We start from the raw sequence: 21685 nt of genomic DNA on the forward strand, positions 1-21685 counted from the left end.
TAAAAAGCTCTAAGGAAATAAAATGAATTAATAAATTTTGCTGGTTAAGGTTTTCCTGTCTGCTTGGGGTTTTTTTCCCCTAAAGGTGTGAATGTTAATGGCAGTTCCTTCAGCTGGTAGTGCCCACACAGCTGTGAATAAATGGTGTTTAAAGAGGCTCTCACCATGTTAAAATAATGCTTTGTTTTGGTGCCTTTGGTGATGTCCCAGATGAAGATGTTGCCATCATGGCCTGCAGACAGCATTATCCTGCAATCAAAGGGATGGGTCTCCAAGACAAACACCTCATCTGCATGGCCCTGCAATGGAAAACTGCACATCTCAGGGAAACAGGGAAATCCACAGCAGCAGGGCATTCACAACAGAGCCCAAAGCCTGTGCTGTCCTCTCTGCAAAATTCAACCCCAGGCAGCCACAAAGATTTCAACATTCCAAAGGGAAAAATTTTCTAGATTCTAGCAAGAGCTGTAGAAATATGAAGTTTTTGCCAAAGGACGGTGAATTATTCAATGGGTGAGTTACTGCACAAGAATTTTATTTATTCCACATTTATTTGCTCTTTTATTGACAGGGAAAGTCCAAATCTGGAGGAAGCAGCAAATTCTGGTTAAAAGAATTTCAAGGAACACCCCACTTGCTGTGCCATCCATACAGAGCTTTCAAGACTAATCAGCTCTAATTATAAATTCAGCATGCACATGTCACTGCAATTCCAGGAAAATCTTCCAAAAGCAAGGAAAATCCCATACCACCAAGTCATGGAGCAACTGCCCTGTGCTGGAATTCCAAACTTTGAGCAGGTGATTATTCACAGCTGTAACAACATAGTTGTCATTTTGGTTCCAAGCTATCATGGTTACTTTAGGCTTCATGAATTTGTCTTCTTCTGCACAAGTGTCACTATTTGAAAAAAGTCAAACAGGTCAGAGATGTAGTTTGTATTTTAATTAGCCCATTTCTATAGCAAAATACAATCATCAGACAACAGAAAGGAAGTGAAGAATTAAATGTGGGTTGAAATTTTTGTCCACAAAATGCTTAAAATGTGGATTTTTAAATTTTAAAGGACTTGATAATCTCTTTCCCATTTGAGATGCAAGGCAAAAAAGCTTTCCTTTTTCATGGACTCTTGGCTCCTCTACAATGAGAGTCCTAACATAAATCCTGCAAAACTGTGGACTTTTTACAGCCAGCTTTTCCAACTAACTGATTCCCAAGCCAACCTCTACATTAGCTAAGCATTTTTTGATGAGTCCCAACAGAAAGACAGTAAAGATAACATTTTATTTTAACCTCAATCTATTTCCTTATTCTCTCCCTAAAACACATTTATAGGATAGTGTAACACTGCCCCTCAGCCTTTTTCCAGTCAATCCAAGGAATAAGTTTTCCTTGAAACACCTTCACATGGGATTATCTTTATTCCACTTACAAAGCCACAGTCAAATCTCAACTATTAATAACTCCTCCTTTGTAAAATCAGGTTTCTTTCATGGTCTTTGTCATCACAGGAAAATCCTGAAATCACCCTCCAATCAAATGGGTACCCAAGGTGTGGCTTTGTATTTTATCACCTACAAATCATTTAATCAAAATCTCATTTAATCACCTACAAATGAATTTCTGTTCAGTGTCTGTGGAAGTTTACTGAGCTTCTGTACTCCTGTAAATCATTCCCCCTTCAGGTTTACCCAACACCATACAATAATCTGATTTTTATCTGTAATAACATTATTCAGACTGGGTGCCACCAGCATTTCATTAATTCACTTTTTTAAAAGCAGAAAATGGGAGCAGTCAGCAAGTTCAGTCCTTGAGAAAAGCCACCTATTCCATGTCATGACCTCTCCTGCAAATAGGTCACCACCTACTTTATTTCTACTAATCTAAAAATATTTCTCCCTTGACACACCAGGTGTCAGACTAAAACCCAGAGAAGGAAGTTAGATTCTTTCTGTTCACTTCTTTCCCTGAAAAGAAGCAATACAATTAACTTGGTACAGAGTACATCTGAGAGCTTTCTGAACACTTAGAAATTTATGAAAGCACTGAAACTCAGCAATTATTACATCACCAGAACACTCAACTCACCCCTCCAAGACCACAGAACTTGACCAGAATTCTGCTCTCACTCTCACATTTGAGTAATGGAGTTTTTCAATCCTCCTGAACTTACACAAAGGAAAGCATGAAGTGAACACTTGACCTACCCCAGCAGTCGATCAGACATATCCAACAAAATGCTCCTCCACTCTGCCTGCTCGAAACGCCAGATCCGAGCTGTCCCATCTCTGCTGCCACTTATGAACCTGAACAAGGGTTAAAAACTCATTCATTTATCCTCCAAAACATCTGCTTCCCAGGATACACAGAGTTAGACACCACCACAACAGAGATTTTGCACTGCAAGATTGATAGAAGTGAAATCGTCAATTTTGTGTTCAAGAGAATTCTTCCCGTTCTTTCCAGAAAAGCAGGGAAGAGTTTTTCTGAACTGGAGAACTGAATAAAGTTGTCAAAATATGAAGAACAGAGAAACAACTTCCAAAGTTGAACTCAATTCACAAATTCATCCTCAACTCCTCCTCACTTCAGGATTTCAGTGTATTTTTATTGCAGAGTTTCAGACACTGAAGTAGAGACAATATCAGATGAAAAGGTTCTAATTTATTTTTGACCATTTTCACTGCTTTTTTCCTATTTCCTATACAAAACTCAGTGAAATTGAAAGGAAAGGAGGAAATCAGATGAAAAGGTTCTAATTTATTTTTGACCATTTTCACTGCATTTTTCCTATTTCCTATACAAAACTCAGTGAAACTGAAAGGAAAGGAGGAAATCAGATGAAAAGGTTCTAATTTATTTTTGACCATTTTCACTGCATTTTTCCTATTTCCTATACAATACTCAGTGAAATTGACAGGAGGAAATCAGATGAAAAGGTTAAAATTTATTTTGGACCATTTTCACTGCATTTTTCCTATTTCCTATACAAAACTCAGTGAAATTGAAAGGAAAGGAGGAAATCAGATGAAAAGGTTCTAATTTATTTTTGACCATTTTCACTGCATTTTTCCTATTTCCTATACAATCCTCAATGGAATTGAAAGGAAAGGAGGAGGAAAAGGAGATTTATGAGGCCACAAACATATTGGGAACATGAAAAACTGGTAAAATTCCTCCAGGTAAATAAAACCCCAGCCAGGGAAGGATCACCTAACACAGATCAACAGAAAGCTGCAACAGCTGAAGCTTAATCATGCTCCTGCATCAGTCCAAAATTTCCCTTCTGAATAAGGAGATTTTTCTTTACTTGGAACATCCAGTAACAGATGCTTAATTCCAAAATTATGTATTTTTTGGCCATATTTCAGCATTTTTCAACATACCTGTCCCCACCATTAGAAAACTGAATGCTGTCAACTTTGTCCTGTAAGAAAAAGTAGAGTTTGTTAGAAATTTTGTTTTTTAAACAGGAAATATATTTTTTGATAATTCTGAATTTAGTAAATCTGAAATAATGAAAAAATAAAATGTTATTTTTAAGAGTTTTAAGTGCATGGCAAATCAAGTCCAAACACTGTCCAGAATTCACTAACCATTAATGTATCTAAAATGCATCTTTTAGAAACTGCCTGAATTAAACATGATTAACAGATTAACTACCCTGAATGACAACTGAATCATATTTAGATATATTTCCAGTACCATAAGTGAACTACATTGGTGAGGAATATGTTGTTCCAACTCCTACTTACATTTTTCTTAAAAAAATAAACAATAATTCACTTTTATCACAATAAAAACTACAGAAAAGCAGATCCCACACTTTGTCTCAGAGTGGAAAAGTCTCCCCTACATAAAAAAAAAAATCAGAACTGATCAAGCCTTATCAATGCAACAAAAATAAAGTCAGATTTTGTAGGAGAGGAAACATTAATGCAAACAAAATTAATTAAGAGCATTGCTAAAAACCCACTCAAAAAATCATCTTGTGATTTCAGTATTGCTTCAAATGATTAATTAACTAATTACTTACAGCATGACTTTCCAATTCTGCTATTTTCTCAGGTGTTTCAGAGCCAAAAAAATACATCCTGATGACGTGGTCAGTGCTGCCAGTTGCTAAAAACATCCCACCTGTAAAAATCAAGCAATAATTAACCTGCTGTGGAAGAAATGAAAACAGGTCACCACCATTTCTCAGAGACCTGGTTTAAATAAAAAAACCCCACAGCTGTTTGGAGAATGGCACATTTTTATGCTCTTCCACTGACACACATATGTGGAAGGAAATCCCTTTCTTGCCCCAGAAAATGTTCTCAGCCATAGTAAAAATAAATTGGGTGTTACAAAGGTTTTAAAATATATCTTTAGAGCAATAGTGGAACTTTTAACATTAAACTGCACAGAGAAGCCTTCAATGGTGGGGAATATGGCTCTGGATAATCAGAATTCTGTAGATGACTCCCATTGTAGTCTGTGCCAGTGAACTGCATCAAAATCAGGCTGAAATGTGAGTAAACCAGTCAAGTGAAGCACACAGTGTAAGCACACCAGTATTTAGCTGAGGGGGCAGAAATTCCAAGCTCTGCCTCTAAGTGCTGTCAAAAACACCCCAAAAACCAACCAAGCAAAATGTCAAATCCAGCCTCCCAACACAAGCCAGGGCTCTCTCCTGACAATGTTAACAAGCTACACTTGGATTTGCTTTTGATTCTGAAATTCACATGAACTGGGTGAAAGGAAACTGCAAGGCAGGAGGGGAGCACACTGAAGATCCATCTCTGCATCCTTAAGAGAGGAAGATCTTGATGGGATCTTCATCCCTGGCACTGGCTCAGGAGCTGCTGCTGGCAGGACCCACTGCACTGCTGGTGACTATGGGATGTCATTTTGCCAACCTTTGACGTTGCATAAGGGAATTAAACAAAAATAAAAACTCCACTAAAGATGGACAGAAAAAAACCCCAGACATGAGGTGGCTTTTACCTCTGTGCAATCACCAATGTCTTCAACAGTTTTTCACTGTTAGCTAAGGGAAGCCCCATGATTTAATTAATTATGGCACAGCTAACAGTGCACATCTGTGCAATTGTTTACTCCCAACTGCAGGGTTTGTCCATTTTAAAGCTGTCACAATCAAGTGTTACAAGAGAGGAAAGAAGAAATCACGAGGCTGAGCTGCACCTGACTTACCCACACTGAAGGAAGAACAAAGCATCTGAACCCCTGGCCTGGGCTTCTCTGTGAACTTCACTGGCTTGGTGCTTAAAAAGAGAAGATTTTGAAATAGGTCACACCACCCAAAACTTGGCTTTTAGCAACATCTCAAAGATAAAGGGAAGTTTCTTTAAACAGGGATCATTTTATACCATGATGTGGCACAAGAGCAGACACACATGAGCTCTTCTTGGTAGTAATTATAATTATCTTTTGGGTACAACCACAGAGTAATCACATATTGAACATTTCAGACTATCCTGCATGCAAGTTCTGTAAGAAACATCCTAAACCTCCAGGATTGTTGGAAAACCAACAGCACCACCAACTTTTATTCTATTTTCCAACATATTTACATTGCCAGCCAGTCCTGCTGTCCTACATTTGTACTTTTAGTGAAGAAAGAAATTAATGTATTTCCCAACTAATCTCCCAAGTTAATGGAAGAACACTGATTTGTAAAGGATACAGTTGGTGATGGTGCTTTAAAATAACTACTGAATGCATGATCTGCACAGCATTTCTATAACCCCAAAGACCCAGTGGAGTAAAAACCACCTGATTTATTCTACTCAAGCCCAGCATGGCATAAAGGTTAAGCAGCAAACCATTCACATACTTGAATTTCATGGAATCTGTATCCCACTGCCAAAAGCAAACAGTTCCATCAGCCCCAGTGGAGACCATGTACCTCAGGGAGCCTTTCACCATGGGACTGAACTGCAGGGAGGGAAGCAGAATCACACACACAAACAGAGATTTAACCATTGTTCATCAACCTCTCAAAAAAGTGAATGTAAAATCTTGATTTATTTTGGATTTTTCACCTCAGGCTGCTGGAGCAGCTGTTGGTAAGTAATTTTTAGTGTTTACAAAGAATACCTCCCATAATTTAAGGTAAGTTTGTGGTCTGTGTTTCAATTACTGTGTTAAAAAAACCCCAATTCCTTCAGTGGTTTGGGTTTGATGTTTTCACTGACCACAATCATTCACTGAAAATCCTGTCAATGAATAAAATAATGAGCACAGCAGACTGAAAAAAGGGAAGTTGGAATAGACAGGTGTAGTTTAAAAACAATTAAGCAGAGCATGAGATGTGAGATAATTTGAATGTGTAGCTTAGCATTATATGTAATTTTACAGGAATTTTATGGCAATTCCTCAGAAATAGTTCTTCAAGACATGGATTTATTGCTATGCACAGAGCAGAAAACTTTACAGACACAACTTGTTTAAACTGTTCACCAATTACTAGCATTGGAAAGTCATATAAATTGTACATAGTGCAATTATGGTATTGTTAAGAAATCTTAAATTAAAAAATCCACACACTGCAATAAAAGAAGTACCACATGTATTTAGACATTAAAAAACCAAACTAAAAAATGCAACGAATGCCACAGAAAGTGCAGGTATGAAGATTACTCTCTGAGGCAGCATTTTTGAGAAAAATTCAAAATTATTTGTACTGAGCTCCACAAGCCACTCTTCAGCCCTCAAGACAAGCTGTTGGTCTCACTGGAAAACACCCAAACCTGGATAATGAGCTGCTAATTTCTGTGTCAATTAAGGAATTTCAAACCAGACTGAATCCAAAGGACCAGCAAGAGCACATCATGTATCAAACTACCTTCAAACTTAAATACACAGGACATCTTTGTCCTTCTGAAATAACTCCTAGTTTGGAGATTAAAACAAATACCCACACCTCAAAAGTTGTAGGAATAATATACAGGATCAGAACACATTCACACAGAAGAGCAAATCATGTCTCCAGTAAGAAACAACAGGAGGACAGGATAACTCCCAGAAATTGCCTTTTGCTCCAACAACCCAAGTATTGTACACAGTGATCTTGAAGTGAAAAAGTTCCTGTCATTATCTTCAGTTAAATACTTAGAAATTCCAGAGAGACAAGGAATTTACTTGTTTTTAAGCAGGTTTATCCTGTGATTTGACTTTGTTTTGACATGAATATTTACACATTCAGATTTCACCACTCCCATAGGCAGCCACAGAGAAATAATTTCAGTTTTGAATATTCGGGAGCACTTCAAAAACCCCGTACCTGCAGTGAGGTAATGGACCCTGTGTGCCCATGGAGGACAGCAACTGGTGCACAAGTCCTCAGACACCAGACTCTGATCATCTTGTCACAGCTGCCAGCTGCAATCATGGTGTTCTCATAGTTCACAGCCATGTCAGAGATCTCTGCTGAATGTCCTCGTAAGGTGGCAAATAATCTGCCATTGTGGGTGGACCAGATCTTCACCAGACAGTCATCTGAGCCCTAGAGAGAAATATGCATGAAGGACAACTTCTGACATGCTTCTGACCCTTAATTACAGCAAATTGTTCCACTTCAGCAGAGTGAGGGAGCTGCATTTTCCCAGTATTGAGATTTATCTCCAGAAGTTCCAGCACAACACCCATTTCCAAGCTCTTTTCCTTGCATCATCTACAACTATATTCAGATATTGGATTTATCTCATCAACTTACAGTAAATATTCTGTGTCCAGTCCTGTCAAATGCAACACAATACACAGAAGAGAGATGGCCAAGGATCCTCCTGTGCATCTTGACATGCTGGTACATAGTCCCTGGGAATGAGGTGCTGAACTTGGCATATCCAGTCAATTGCTTTGCTCGATGCACCTCCACTGGAACACAGAGCAATCACATCAAACACGTCTGTTCTAACACTTGGCTTTATTCAATTAGCATTCATATTAAAAAGCTACCAGAAATTACTGTCAGATTGCATCAAGTCAGGTTTTGTGGTATCTGCAATTTTCTCTGTGTATTTTAGGTGTGCTCAGCAGCAGTGGGGAGAGGTGAGAGGAGCTTACCAAGGTTTGGGGGGGTGCCATAGTTCACAGGCATTTCAGGGGGTCTGCCTCGATGCAGAGCAGCAAATGCAGAGCCCTTCCAAACAGTGTTCCTGCAATCTGCAAAAACAGCTGAAGGTTAGCAGAAATACTTTCTAAAAATGCCAAGAAAGCTCCAAAACACAGCAAAGAGCCCATCTAGACTGCTCTCAGACACAGGACTGAACCCACTAAAAAACCAGGCACCAACTGCCCCAAAACCTTCCATAAACAACAAGTTAAAGAGAAAAATACATTTAATAGTAACAGAAGGAGAAAAACCAACACAACCAACCACCAAACTTTGAAATTACTCCTAAATGATGGTACCCCTGTAGTGCACAACACAAAACTAAAATTCCAACTGATTTTTAACGTTTTCCTGAATATTTATACAGAAATGTAATGAGTAGTCAATAATATGAAGTTATTTCATATTACCAAACTTTGAAATTACTCCTAAATGATGGTACCCCTGTAGTTCACATGATACAAAGCTAAAATTCCAACTGATTTTTAACGTTTTCCTGAATATTTATACAGGAATGTAATGAGCAGTTAATAATATGAAGTTATTTCATATTACCAAACTTTGAAATTACCAAACTTTGAAATTACTCCTAAATGATGGTACCCCTGCAGTTCACATGACACAAAACTAAAATTCCAACTGATTTTTAACGTTTTCCTGAATATTTATATAGGAATGTAATGAGTAGTTAATAATGTGGAGTTATTTCATATTACCAAACTTTGAAATTACTCCTAAATGATGGTACCCCTGTAGTTCACATGACACAAAACTAAAATTCCAACTGATTTTTAACGTTTTCCTGAATATTTATACAGGAATGTAATGAGTAGTTAATAATATGAAGTTATTTCATATTACCAAACTTTGAAATTACCAAACTTTGAAATTACTCCTAAATGATGGTACCCCTGGAGTTCACATGATACAAAGCTAAAATTCCAACTGATTTTTAACGTTTTCCTGAATATTTATACAGAAATGTAATGAGCAGTTAATAATATGAAATTATTTCATATTACCAAACTTTGAAATTACCAAACTTTGAAATTACCAAACTTTGAAATTAGTCCTGAATGATGGTACCCTTGTAGTTCACATGACACAAACTAAAATTCCAACTGATTTTTAACGTTTTCCTGAATATTTATATAGGAATGTAATGAGTAGTTAGTAATATGAAGTTATTTCATAAGATGATCTCAAGAACCTTTCAGTAACTAAAGGGGATTTACAAGAAAGCTGGAGAGGAATTTTTCACAAAGGCTTGGAGTGAAAGGACAAGGGGGAAGTAGGACAAGTTTAGATGGGATGTTAGGAAAAATTTTTTCCCTGTGAGGGTGGGGAAGGAATTCCCAGAGCAGCTGGGGCTGCCCCTGGATCCCTGGCAGTGCCCAAGGCCAGGTTGGACACTGGGGCTGGAGCAGCCTGGGACAGTGGGAGGTGTCCCTGCCATGGCAGGGGTGGATTGGGATGAGATTTAAGGTCTCTTCCAACCCAAACCATTCTGGGATTTTCTGGGATTTCACTTCCAAAGTGTCAGTTGTGCCTTTCTCCCACTCTTCCCCAAATCCTAAATCTGTCCAATGCCAAAGAATCAGCCCCATTTCAAACAGAGAACAGATCCTACCTTTTGCTGTCCGTAGCAAGGACTGTCTGCCTGCCCCAAGTAAGGAATTGACTCTGGAGATGCTGGGTGGGATCTCCTTATCCAGGATAGGGCCAATACGTTTGCAAATTTGTAATAAATGATCTGGAGCCACGTGTTTGTTGGACAGCACCTGACAGAAATTCAAGGTTTAAAAATTAGGTTGGTACACCCAGAACAGATGGATCTAAAAGCATCAATATGCACAGGTGTATTTGATAATTTTTTTTAAAAGTTCAACTTACAGAGAAAAATCAATTCTGTTAAGCTCTGATCTAGTAAATTCAGTGGGTACTCTGCAAGCAAGGGAGAGCTGTAATAAAAATAACTGGAGTAAAGTGACTCCTGCACATCAGTATTTTATTACTTGAAGCTTGCAGGAATCACCCCTGTGGCACCCTACACTGAGTGTCCTTCCCCAATTCACCCTGTGATTTCTACTAAAAATAAGAAATTAAATACAAACCCTCAGAACTGAAGATCATGCAGAATGTGGTTGCAATCAAGCCCAAGAATTTATGCAGCTACTCCTGGTAGTTGTTCAGTGAACTGCAAACCAGCAGGTTTGAGTACAATCTCTCCTGGAAACAGTTTCCTTGAAGAACCAGTACCACAAAACCTAAGCCTGCCCTACTTCCTTAAACCAAAGGATCAAACCATTCCTCCCTACACTCAGGAATGATCCCACACTATCTGCATCAAGCAACCTAAAAAAAAAACACACCCCCACACACACTCAGATGTCTCAGACAAGAACAGATGTGTGCTGGTTTTGATGATTTTTCCCCCTTTTCTTTCTGGGAGTTCAATCTAAAAAATCCTTATTCTTATTGAGACAACCACAATAATGCAGAAGTTAAAGACACAAAGGAAGAGCTTAAACAGCTTTGAGTAGAGAAACCATCAGAATCATAAATTCAAGCGTTGGGGAGGTGTGAAGCAGCTGGGATTGACAGCCCCACACTTCCTGCAGTGTGACCTGGCCATGAAGAAACCAGTCAGCCCCAGCAGCAGCCCCAGAATTCCCAGGCAATGCAGGCAGGAGAGGCCACACCAGCTCAGGAATGTGGCCTCCTGCCCAGGTGCCTGAGAACACAGGCAGAACGAGCTGGTGCTGCTGATGCTGCTCCCTTGAAGGGCTGAGCTGGGATGAGCAAAGTGTCCCAACAGGGCTGCTCTGCTCACACAACAGTGGGAATTAAAATAAAAATAAAAATAAAATACCACACACTGCCAGAAAGTTGCCCAAATGCACACAGAGCATTCAGAAAGTACAATTTAAGTCACAGCCTTGCACTTGTTTTTAATAATAAAATCCAGGTGTAAAGCTTGTGGGGCACAGGTTGTGTTGCTGGCAGGGTGGGAGGAGATAACATCACTAAAATAGTTCCCATTACCCCACAGGCAAATCAGCCCATCAGATGCTTAAGGTTGATTATAAGAAACATATCTGGTGGCCCAAAGAGTACAAAATGCAGTTTGACAGAATTTCCTTATCAATTTTGACTCTGGAATTGGTACAGAGCAGTACCAGCCACCAGACCCAGGACAGAAAGGCCAGCCTGCTTTCTGCCAAACACCAAAACCCTTTTTGTTTGCATGCCATCAGCAAGAAGTATATTTTCTAATAGATTTTCTAAATGCAGCCCTTGCACACACAACCTTGCAATCCCTTTCTTTTTCAAGTAGTTTTGCTGAGATTTTGGAAGAAACAGTTTATTTTAAAGATTTGCAATGCCATGCTGAGCAAAGTGGAATAGAAATAATTACACCACATGACTGATTTGTCTGTGGTCCCTGCAAATTCAGAGTGAGACCAGGGGGACAAGAGGTTCCCAGAGCCCCTCAAAAAACAGAAACTAAAACTCTGGGAAGATGAATTTAGATGTTCTGAAACACTACTGCCCTGAGCAGAGATTTCCTTTAAATTGTGCAGGAAAAAAGAAGTAGAAGCAGCACATGTTGAAGAATTAGTTTGACACTTGTATATGCAGAATAATCACAGTTAAAAAGCAGCCCTGAAATCAGAAAAACACACACATGGGATCTTCCAACACCCTGCTTTTTGCCAGAACAAATGGGGTAAGAAATCAACAATGAAGCAACAAAAAAAAAACCTCCCAACAATTCTTTCTAAGCTTAATCCTACTTTCATCTTGCCTAAATTCAAGTCAGAGCTTGAAAATATTCCTGTTTAGCAAGGCCAGGCTTCTTAGTGACTTAAAAAAACTGATCTAAAACCTTCCTTGCTCAACTGACCACAAGGACAAATATAAGAAATGGAATCACACTTATCATTTCAAGCAATGCTCACATAATTAAGAAAGTGTTTTAAACAACACTTCATTCCTTCTCTATGCAAATGTGATCCTGAGATCTTTAAGTGCTTCACAAGAGGGAGTTCACAGCAACAATCAGTCAATTAACCCGAAATGCCTGAGCCTTAGGTGGGAAAACGCAAGGACAAACAACTCCTTAAAGAAAACACTATCAAATAAAATAAAGCAGGATAAAAACCACACAGGGCAGGGCAGGCACCACCAGGCCATCACCCACTGGCATTCAAACACTTTGCCACTTAAGAAGCAGCAAAATTAAGCCCCAAAACACAGCTCTGCCTTCTGTAAGAAACAATTCAGAACACACCACACCAGTCGAGGAAGGGAAGAAAGTAAATTTTGTGGAGAGATCATCCCCATCTTTGCAGCACTTTAGAAACAACGCCATGACCAGCGAGGAGCCAGCGATGTGAGCACATTCAGTCACCACAAAGTGCCAACCCTCGGTTTCTGAACAGCGATTTCATTTCCTAATCTGTTGGAGGGGGCTGAAAGAAACCAACCAGAAAATAAATACCGACAAATCACAACGTGCCTCACAACCTGGTCCCTGAAACTCCGAAATGAAACCTCGCTGGAGATTGGCTCCTGCCTGCATGTAGGCAGTGGCATGTACCACTGCACAACGCCAAGCTCCACCTCTGCTATGTAAACAATATCCTCAATTTAAACCACCGCTTGTGTTTTTGTTAGTCTGATGTAAAGAAATTACAGGCCCTTTCTAAAGTAATTCCAGTGTTCAGAGGCAGGATGGTACAGGAAGGTGAAGATTTGGGCCTGCTCTTAAAGGTAGAGGGGGTCTAACATCAATGTCATCACCGTAAATAAAAGGGGTTTTTTTAAAGAGAAAAGTCTCACCAATTCTTCATAACTCCTATAATGCTCATTTCCTTGCCAATCCAACCTTTTGGGAAGCAACTAAATAAAAGAAAAACAAACAGAAAAACCGTGAGCGGTTAAAGGGGAAAGGAGGGATTACAGACCACATCCAAAACAATGTGTGTCGAGGGGGGGAAAAGTTGAGACAGCGGCAGAAACTTGAATGACTTGCAAAGGAAACTTTTGACTACAGCAAGATTTCATCAGAGCCCACACAGACCTGGTGCTGCTCCAGCTCCTGCACCAGCACCTGCAGAGGGAAAGGGGAAAAACACAAAGTCAGGGACAAGGCACGATCCGGCTCCCCCAGAGCGGGGGGCGCGGCTGCTCCCACCTCCCCCGGCCCTCAGCGGGCAGCGCGGGGTGCCCGCGCCCGGTGAGCCCCGCACTCACCTTCAGCGCTCTCCGGCAGGGCCCGGTGCTCAGGAACCGGGCGATGAGGAAGTAAAGCTCTGTAAGAGACACGGCAAGAGACACGGGGGATGAGCCGGGGGGCGGCCGTGACCCATCCTTGGGGGGGGCAGGAAGATGGCGGCACCGGCGGCACCTCCTCACCCCGGCCCGCGGTGTTACCTGATTCAATGAGCGGCAGCGACGCGCCGGAGCTGGAAGAGGCCGCAGGCTCGGCCATGGCGGGCTGAGGGCGGCGGGCCCGGCTCGGCACGGCGCTGTCAGCGCCTCCCCTCCTCCCTCCCTCCCCTCACGGCCGCTCCCCCCGCTCCCCTCAGCGCTCCCTCCCTCCCTCTCCCCCCTCAGCGCAGCCTCGGCGGCGGCGCCGCCGCCATCGCCGCCGCACCACCCGCCACGGAGCCGCCGTCGACACCTCCGCCAGGAGCGCCCGCGGGGGGGCGGCGTAAAATAGTTCCCGAAGTACCGGGCGCTTCGAGCGCGCCGAGGGAACAGCGGTGAAGGCGTGTGGCCGCGGGGAACATATACGAAGGGAAGCGGGGTGGGTGGCGGGGGGGATGGTGGGGAAGGCGGCGGGTGAGGAGAAGGGGAGGCGGAGGCGCGGAAGGATCGCGCGAGGAAGGCGGCGGTGACGCGCACCGGGGGCGGGGCTGAGCGCGGCGAGGCGGCAGCGCTGAGGGGTGGCGGGGGAGAGGCGGCGGCGGCCGCGGCGCTGCTCCGCTCCGCTCGGCCCCGGGAACGGCGGTGCTACCGCCGCTGTCTCGGCCTTCCTAGCCCGGGACAGCCCTCCCGGGACCCGCGGCGAGGCACCGAGAGCCGGTTCATGGGGGCGATGCAGTGACGGAGCGGACGCCGTGTGCCGCCAGGCCAGGGCCTTTGCCTCGAGTGCCGTGTCCGGCTCTGGGCTCCTCACTGCGAGGATATCGAGGGGTTTCAGCTTATCCACAGAAGGGAACGGAGCTGGGAAGGGGCTGGAGAATCCCTGAGGGAGCTGGGCAGGGGCTGGGGCTGGAGCAAAGGAGGCTCAGGGGGCCCTTGTGGCTCTGCACAAGTCCCTGCCAGGAGGGCACAGCCGGGGGGGTCGGGCTCTGCTCCCAGGGCACAGGGACAGGAGCAGAGGGAACGGCCTCAGGCTGGGCCAGGGCAGGCTCAGCTTGGACACGGGGAGAATTTTTTCGCTGAAAGTGTGATTAAACATTGGAATGCGCTGCCCAGGGAGGTGTTGAAGTCCCCGTTCCTGGAGGAGTTCAAGGAACGACTGGAAGTAGGGCGTTGACAAAGGGTTGATCAGTCAAAGGTTGGACTCGATGATCTCAGAGGTGTTTCCAAAGCTAAATGATTTTGTGATAATGTGATTCAAAGTGCACTGCGCCGCGTGGTGCCCAGTGTGTGCCATGCCTGCAGGGATTTGGGAGCATCAATGCCGTGTCCCTGTCAGAGTTTAGGGCTGGCCCAGCCTCTGCTGTGACTGCAGAGCCCCGTGCGGGCTGCAGGGGGGCACCTGGGCATCCCCAAACACCAGCTTGGAGAGGGGCATTTCCCACACCACAGCTCTGCTCCCCTGGCATCACTGAGCCAAAAAAAAGCAGCTCTGCCCCCATGCCTGTGCCACCTCGAGCCTGGCTCCTGGAGGCAGGATTGTGGGAGCCAGGACATCGAGCTGTGAGGAGGCTCCAGGATGGGCAGAGGGATGGAGCAGCTCTGCTGGGAGGAAAGGCTGGCACAGCTGGGATTGTTCACCTGCACAGGAGAAGCTTTGGGCTGAGCTCAGGGTGGCCTTGCAGGGCCTGCAGGAGCCCCAGGAAAGCTGCAGAGAGACAATTTCCAGGGCATGCAGGGACAGGACACTGAAAATTTACAAGTTCAGATCAGATTTTAGGAAAAAATTCCTCCCTGTGAGGGTGGGCAGGCCCTGGCACAGGGTGCCCAGAGCAGCTGGGGCTGCCCCTGGATCCCTGGCAGTGCCCAAGGCCAGGTTGGACACTGGGGCTGGAGCAGCCTGGGACAGTGGGAGGTGTCCCTGCCATGGCAGGGGTGGCACTGGATGGGCTTTCAGGTCCCTTCCAACCCAAACCATCCTTGATCTTCTTTCTTTCCCACAGCTGTTTCCCAGCCATGCCCAGCATGAACGCTGATAAAAACAGCAATGGCTGCACTCATGTTACATTTTAAATCCAAGGTCTTGGCCTATTTCATTCCCCACCTTTGGTACCTTAAAATGCATTTTTAGAACCTTGAAGTAAATTACTTTTATGTCTCATTCACTTAACCCAAACAATTACTAGTAATATACAAAGACAACAGAGTATGTTACAAGAAAGAAGTTTTGTTTTTTGTTCTCCTGCTGTTGTATTTTGGACCAGATTGTGCTCCATTGGATTCAAATCTGCATCAGCTCTCACTCCAGTCCTTAGCTGAAGAGCAAATAAATCTGGTATCACACAGGACAGAGTAATATTGAGAAGTTACAATAAATTAAGCAGTGGGTGATAGATGTGAGGGACATGCTGAAAGTGCACAGGATCACAGCACCAGAGACCCAAAACACATGAACAACAGACACTGTGTAAAAGCAGGGATGAGTGGTTATTTTAGGGGATTTACCTGCAAGTTTATTACTTATTTAACTGGTGGGTTGAGCTTGCCAAAACCAGAGAGTAAATAATATCATAGAGCTAAATCTTGTTACTATTAAATTAAACCAACAAATAGGAGGGGGATGTTGGGGGAAGTGAGTTAGAAAAGTGGCATCAATTTCCAATTTTGAATATTGGAAATTGAAATATCCAAGAACTTGAAGCCAAAGCCAGGTGTGCTCTGTGAGGAATGGAACAGGAGCAGGTTGTGCTCTAAGGCTGGGAGGCTTCCTATAAAAAAGTTAAAGATTGCTAAAGTATTGAATGGTAAAAATGGTAAAATTCTTCTTGAAATGAGAATATTGATTAAGAAAGCAAATTAGAGGTGAAACTGAAGTGGCTTTTTTTAGAAATAACTGCAACAATTTGAAAAAGGCACTAAAAATGTACAGGAAGCAGGGACTGGGCTTGCAGGTGTTACTTAGGAGCATAAACAAATTCTGGGGTAAGAGGAAAAAAACCCAACAAAGAACAAAGTGTTAGTGTTTGAGCTTGGCTCCTCCCAGGACAAGGTGACAGTTGTCTGGCTGGCATCTGACACTCACTCATTATTGACTTTTTTAAAAGCAAACAGCAGCAGCACAAAGCTCTCAGCTTTCAAACTGCAAGTTTAGACCAACACTGCAATTCTGCAGTCCCTGAACTGCCACCCATCTCCTGAAAAGTACAACTTTAACGCTCTGAAGGACACAGTTACAAACCCAAACCACAGCACTCAGATTATGAGTTCACAGTCAATACAGGAGCTATGGAAACATCCTTTCATAATCAAGATTTATTTGGCTTTTGTTTGGTGATCACAAACACTATCAACAATTTTACAATTGTTTTTATTCACACAGCTTTTTTAATCTAAAAACTAATTGTTTTTTTTTTTTCTAGCACTATTTCAAATATTTTTCACTCAATCTTTGTAGACAAGCTGTCCTTGAAAACTAGATGTGAAGTTCCAGTATCTCAAATATTGACATAACAAGTTCCATCTGCCAAGCAGAAACTTTTACTTAAGACAGTATTTAAAGATATAAAATCAAAGTTTCCAATCTTTTGCATCACAGCTACAAAGTTGTTGGAAAAAAATAAAGCTGCAACTACCAAAAATAACTTTGTCACTGATATACATCACTCAGCAAGGAATCCAGCACTAGGGAGCAGTTTTATTAGATAAGCAATTCTACTGATGGTACAACCATAGAGAAGGATAAATAACTAAAATGTTAAGACATTCTCAACACATCATTATGAATTCCAAAGTCTGATCTGTGCTATGCTTCATTTTATAGGATAGAAAACTGTCCCTTGGAGTCTGTGGAACATGAGGCTTAATCAAGGCCTCAATGCCCTCTCCTTAATTAACACACTGTTAATTTCTGGTTTCATAGAAAACAGTCAACCAGTACATGATTTTACCACTTAAAAAAAGCATTTACACTTATCTAAATATGTAAAAAAATGGGTTGAGTTGGGATTCTCTCCTTTTTAAAAACGTGTTTTCTAGAACTACTAAAAAACTTGCATTTACAAAATAGTTGATAAAAATATTCCTCTGAATTGTACACGAAGAAAGGTTTAAGGACCACCAGTTCCAGATGTGGGAGCAGGTGTCACTCAGACTTCACTTCTTTCTCTGCAGCTGCATCAGGTGCTGGGGTCTGAAAAGGGGAAAAAAAACCAGAACAATTCAGTGCAGGAAGTTTTTAGTGGCTCTGATTAGTTTGGAGTGGTTTTAATGCACATTAAACCCTGCACAGAATAACCCTGACTCGTTCTTGCAGATTTCTCTTGGATCATGACCTGCTAAACCAAGCTTCACAAAAAGGCTTTTTGGAATCACCAGGATGGATTTCAGGATGTTGATTTGTTACTAAACACACACTGCAAAGCATTTTAATTTTAATTGCATTACTGCCTTCATGACAGAAAAAACTTCAGCTTTTACACAATATCTATCAGGTGTTTAGAAAATCCATGAGGTAACACTTGATGACTTTAAATTTCAGTGCCACACTTCAAATATTCTTCAAATCTTAACCCTGTTTGAATTCTTAGCAAACAATAACATCCCACAGGACAGACTCTGCCTCTTCTGGACTTTGGTATAAAATTACACCTGGAATTTTGGGTGTGTGACCAATCATCATCCATTCCTTGTAAATTTACATAATCTCTGCACAAGTGAACTAAAGGGACTCCAGGTGGGAATGCTGCCAAATTTGGTTCCACTGCTGACACTTTACAAGCACAAATTAAAAGACTGCAATAATGCCAAAAATTGACTCAGCTGAAGAACTCTTTAGTTAGAGCACAACTTTTTCACACTGGAAGCTTGCAAATGACAAACTGTTATCCCAGAGTAAATCCTCCTGCTCACTGAAGTACCTCCTGCTCACTGTACCTTCCCAAATAAAAACCAAAATATTCCACTGAACCAAAACCAAACCAAAATAAAGAATCAAAATACTCCACTGAACTCCTGCAAATGTTTGTCACAGAAACCTGACACCAAGCCCAGGCCCATTATTCCCACACTTGTGTTTCATCCCTGCAGATCTGGGTGTGAATTTGTAACTATGTCTGCATTGCAGGAGTGCAGTACAGAGTGCAGGATGCTCCAAGTGACCTGAGCCATGACTCTCCCAAAAGTTCAGCCACTCTGGCACTGTGGTGCAGCCAAGACTCACCTGGCACAGCAACAACTCATTAATTGTTGTACTTTGTCCCTGCACCAACCTGTCCCTTCTCCCAGCAGGGTCTGTCAATGGCACCTCAACTTTGCAACTCTGGGTTTTCACTCAAGACTCTTTCCAGACCCAAGAAAAAGAATATTTCATTTGTCAAGAAAATTTTGTAGCAAAAAAAAAAAAACCCAACACCCCAACTTCTCAATAACAGCAAAACCCAAACCCAGCCCTCCAAACTTCACCTCCTCAGTTTTAGCTTCCCCATTCTCTGCAGGCAGGTTGTCCTTTGTCTGCTCTTGGTTTGTCTCTTCTGTCTGTTTTCCTTTAGGCCCCTTCTTCCCCTTGGATGGAGCTTTCTTGTCCTCAGATTTATCCTACAATGAAATACATTTCCAGTAAGTCAATTGTTATGACCTTCCAGGTAAACCTTGAAAACAATAAAAACCACAAAACAAAGACAGATTTGCTAAGCTACCAACAGCTCCTGATCACCCACTTATAAAATATTTCAGAATTTCATAATTGCAACACACTGACTTCTATATCTCAAATGCCAAAATATATTTTTCTTCATTAATATTTATTTTAAAAGCCCACTAAGTAACTCCATAATGAGCTAACTTCTCACAAGTAGAAAAAATACTGAGGATTGTTTTAAAAACTGAGAAAAGTTTTAAAAACTGACGAAGTTGATGCAAAAAAGGGTGTTTTTTTGATGAATCAAATAAAAAAAGCTTTGACTGTTAATTAATAGCTTGAAGTAGCTATAAGCAGAAAATCTGTATCACACATGTCAGTCAACATCAATGAGCAGCAGTAAGTACAGATGCATCACAGACACTCAAACAAAAAGGAAATTATAACTCAGTAGCATTGGAAAGCTTCCCCAAATTCTTTGGGCTTACAGCCCTGAGAGTGGGAACACACTGACACTCAAACCACCAGAATGAAGGTGAGTTCCTCATCAGTTACTGCTCAAGAGGATTAATGCAATGAAAACATCAGGAAGTCTGCAAAGATGATGAGTTTATCTGAAATTAGACCATCACAGAAGAGTTTGGGTTGAGAAGGGATCTTAAAGATCATCTCCTCCAATCCCCAACACCTCCCACTGTCCCAGGCTGCTCCCAGCCCCAGTGTCCAACCTGGCCTTGGGCACTGCCAGGGATCCAGGGGCAGCCCCAGCTGCTCTGGGAATTCCATCCCAGCCCCTGCCCAGCCTCACAGGGAGCAATTCCTGCCCAATATCCCATCCAGCCCTGCCCTTTGGCAGTTAGAAGCCATTCCCTGTCACTCCAGCCCTTGGAGATTGTCTCTCGTCATCTTTCTTACCAACTCCCTCCAGGTACTGAAAGGTCACGATGAGGTCACCCCAAAGCTTTTAATCAACACATCACTAAGAAAAGCTTAAGATGACAAAGGAACACTTAACAACACAAACAGCAGCAAGCCAAAGGACACAAAGCCTTTTTTAATTCTCCCAAAAGGCAAAGAATTTGACACCTCACTTATTTTCACTGTGAAAGCTGTGCTGAAAAATTCAAAGATCATACAAAGCCACTTTCTTACACACAAACGCCTGAAAGCTTGACCACGTGAATGGAAGTTCATGAGGTTTTTGAGTGGCTAATACAATTTTTTCCCTCTCTTAACACACTGCTTGAAAACATCAGTAGGTGTGTTTTATCCCCTCTTGTTCCACAGAGGAAATACAACGCTATGCACAGAATCATTCCGTTTGGAAAAGTCCTCCAAGATACTCCAACTTTAACTGAGCACCACCCTGGCAACCAGAGCAGAGCAAACAACATCCCGGCCTATCCTTGGACACCTCCAGGGATGGTGACTTCACCCCCTCCCTGGGCAGCTTTTCCAATGCCTGCCCAGCCTTTCTGTGAAGAAATTCCTCCTGATGTCCTAACACAGTCGCTGTGACAGTCAGGTAAGTTCCACCCAATACCAACCCACAATGTAACACGCATGGATCCGTGCCCACACTACCGTGCAATGCCTGGAGCTTAACAAGGCTCTACAGCCACGGTGGTGGAATGTACCTGTAAATACTGGCAAAAGCACATCAAAACAACACTTCAGCCAAGTTCCCACAAGGAATAAAACCATTCCAGCACGATGCACCGAGGACACCACGCGGGATACCCCCAGGCACTACCTCCTCTCCCTTCCCTTTTCCAATTCACTCTCACCTTCGCCGGTAACTTTTTAGGTTTCGGCTCTGCTTTGGCAGGCGCGGGTTTCTGAGGAGAGAGAATAAGTCAGGCGTGGATCCGGCCCTCGGGGACCCGTCCCGGGCACGGCCTCCCGCCCATCCCGGCAGGGCCCCGCCGCTCGGCACTTACCGCGGAGAGCCGCGCCGATCGCCGCTTGGGCTGCGGGGGACACACGGACGGACACAGGGACAGAAAGAGAAGGGCGTGAGGGGCGGGCGGGCCGGGCAGCCCCGCCTGCCCCGCCGCCCTGCTCGCTCCTTACCTCCTCAGGGGCGTCCCCGTCCGCCACCGTCACCTGCAACACACCGAGCGCGTCAGCGAGCGGGGCGGCCCCGGCCCCGGCCCCGGCCCCCGCCCGCCCCTTCCCGGACCGCGAGTCCCGCCGAGTCCCCCCGAGCCTCCCTCCCACACGCCCTGCCCCCTCCCCGGCACAAGGGGATGGCGCCGGCCCCCGGTACCGCCCGCTGAACCGGAGCCCGCGGTGCGGCCGCTTCCCGCCGAGCCCGCTCCCCACGCGCCCCCGGCCGTGCCCTCCCGGCGGCTCCGCTCGCTGCCGCCCGCCTTCACCTTCCTCTTGGGCATCTCGACGCTCCGGGCCGCGACCCCCGCGGCTGCGGCTGCTCGTGTGGCGCGGCTGCTACTGCGAGCGAGCGCTGCTGCTGCGGCCGCCTGCGCGCCCCAGCCCGGCTGCGCAGCGGAGCCGCCGCCCCCCTCCCCATCCCAGCAGTGCCAGCGGCGCCGCAA

The 21685-nt window shown here is 43.7% G+C and overlaps 2 protein-coding genes across 3 annotated transcripts in view; both read right to left on the bottom strand.

Moving 5' to 3' along the window:
• The window catches only part of BRWD1 (bromodomain and WD repeat domain containing 1), a 48810-nt gene extending 35128 nt beyond the window's left edge, over positions 1-13682 (bottom strand). Inside the window, exons 1-15 of one of the 2 annotated variants that reach the window (XM_071430146.1) lie at positions 13562-13682; positions 13382-13440; positions 13209-13238; positions 12968-13027; positions 9753-9903; positions 8074-8172; positions 7724-7884; positions 7292-7513; positions 5843-5943; positions 5200-5270; positions 4040-4140; positions 3390-3430; positions 2211-2309; positions 750-900; positions 165-299 (exon numbers count right to left, since the gene is read on the bottom strand). In XM_071430146.1, coding sequence (XP_071286247.1) covers positions 165-299; positions 750-900; positions 2211-2309; positions 3390-3430; positions 4040-4140; positions 5200-5270; positions 5843-5943; positions 7292-7513; positions 7724-7884; positions 8074-8172; positions 9753-9903; positions 12968-13027; positions 13209-13238; positions 13382-13440; positions 13562-13619 — 1539 coding nt within the window. In that variant the 5' untranslated portion in view covers positions 13620-13682. Of the gene's footprint in view, positions 1-164; positions 300-749; positions 901-2210; positions 2310-3389; positions 3431-4039; positions 4141-5199; positions 5271-5842; positions 5944-7291; positions 7514-7723; positions 7885-8073; positions 8173-9752; positions 9904-12416; positions 12578-12967; positions 13028-13208; positions 13239-13381; positions 13441-13561 lie in introns of those variants that run through there. The other variant, XM_071430147.1, reaches the window with a different exon arrangement.
• Positions 13683-16789: 3107 nt separating this feature from the next.
• HMGN1 (high mobility group nucleosome binding domain 1) lies at positions 16790-21662 on the bottom strand. Its single transcript, XM_071430157.1, has 6 exons — positions 21509-21662; positions 21204-21236; positions 21071-21100; positions 20918-20968; positions 18956-19087; positions 16790-17684 (listed from the first exon to the last, which is right to left on the bottom strand). Exons 1-6 carry the CDS (start codon positions 21521-21523, stop codon positions 17637-17639), a joined length of 309 nt encoding a protein of 102 aa, XP_071286258.1. The 5' UTR covers positions 21524-21662; the 3' UTR covers positions 16790-17636.
• Between the last annotated feature and the right edge of the window lie 23 nt (positions 21663-21685).

The sequence above is a fragment of the Agelaius tricolor genome, unplaced genomic scaffold (genome assembly GCF_023055355.1).
Source record: "Agelaius tricolor isolate 1412-34295 unplaced genomic scaffold, bAgeTri1.0.p SCAF_7, whole genome shotgun sequence".
NCBI classification, from domain to species: Eukaryota; Metazoa; Chordata; class Aves; order Passeriformes; family Icteridae; genus Agelaius; species Agelaius tricolor.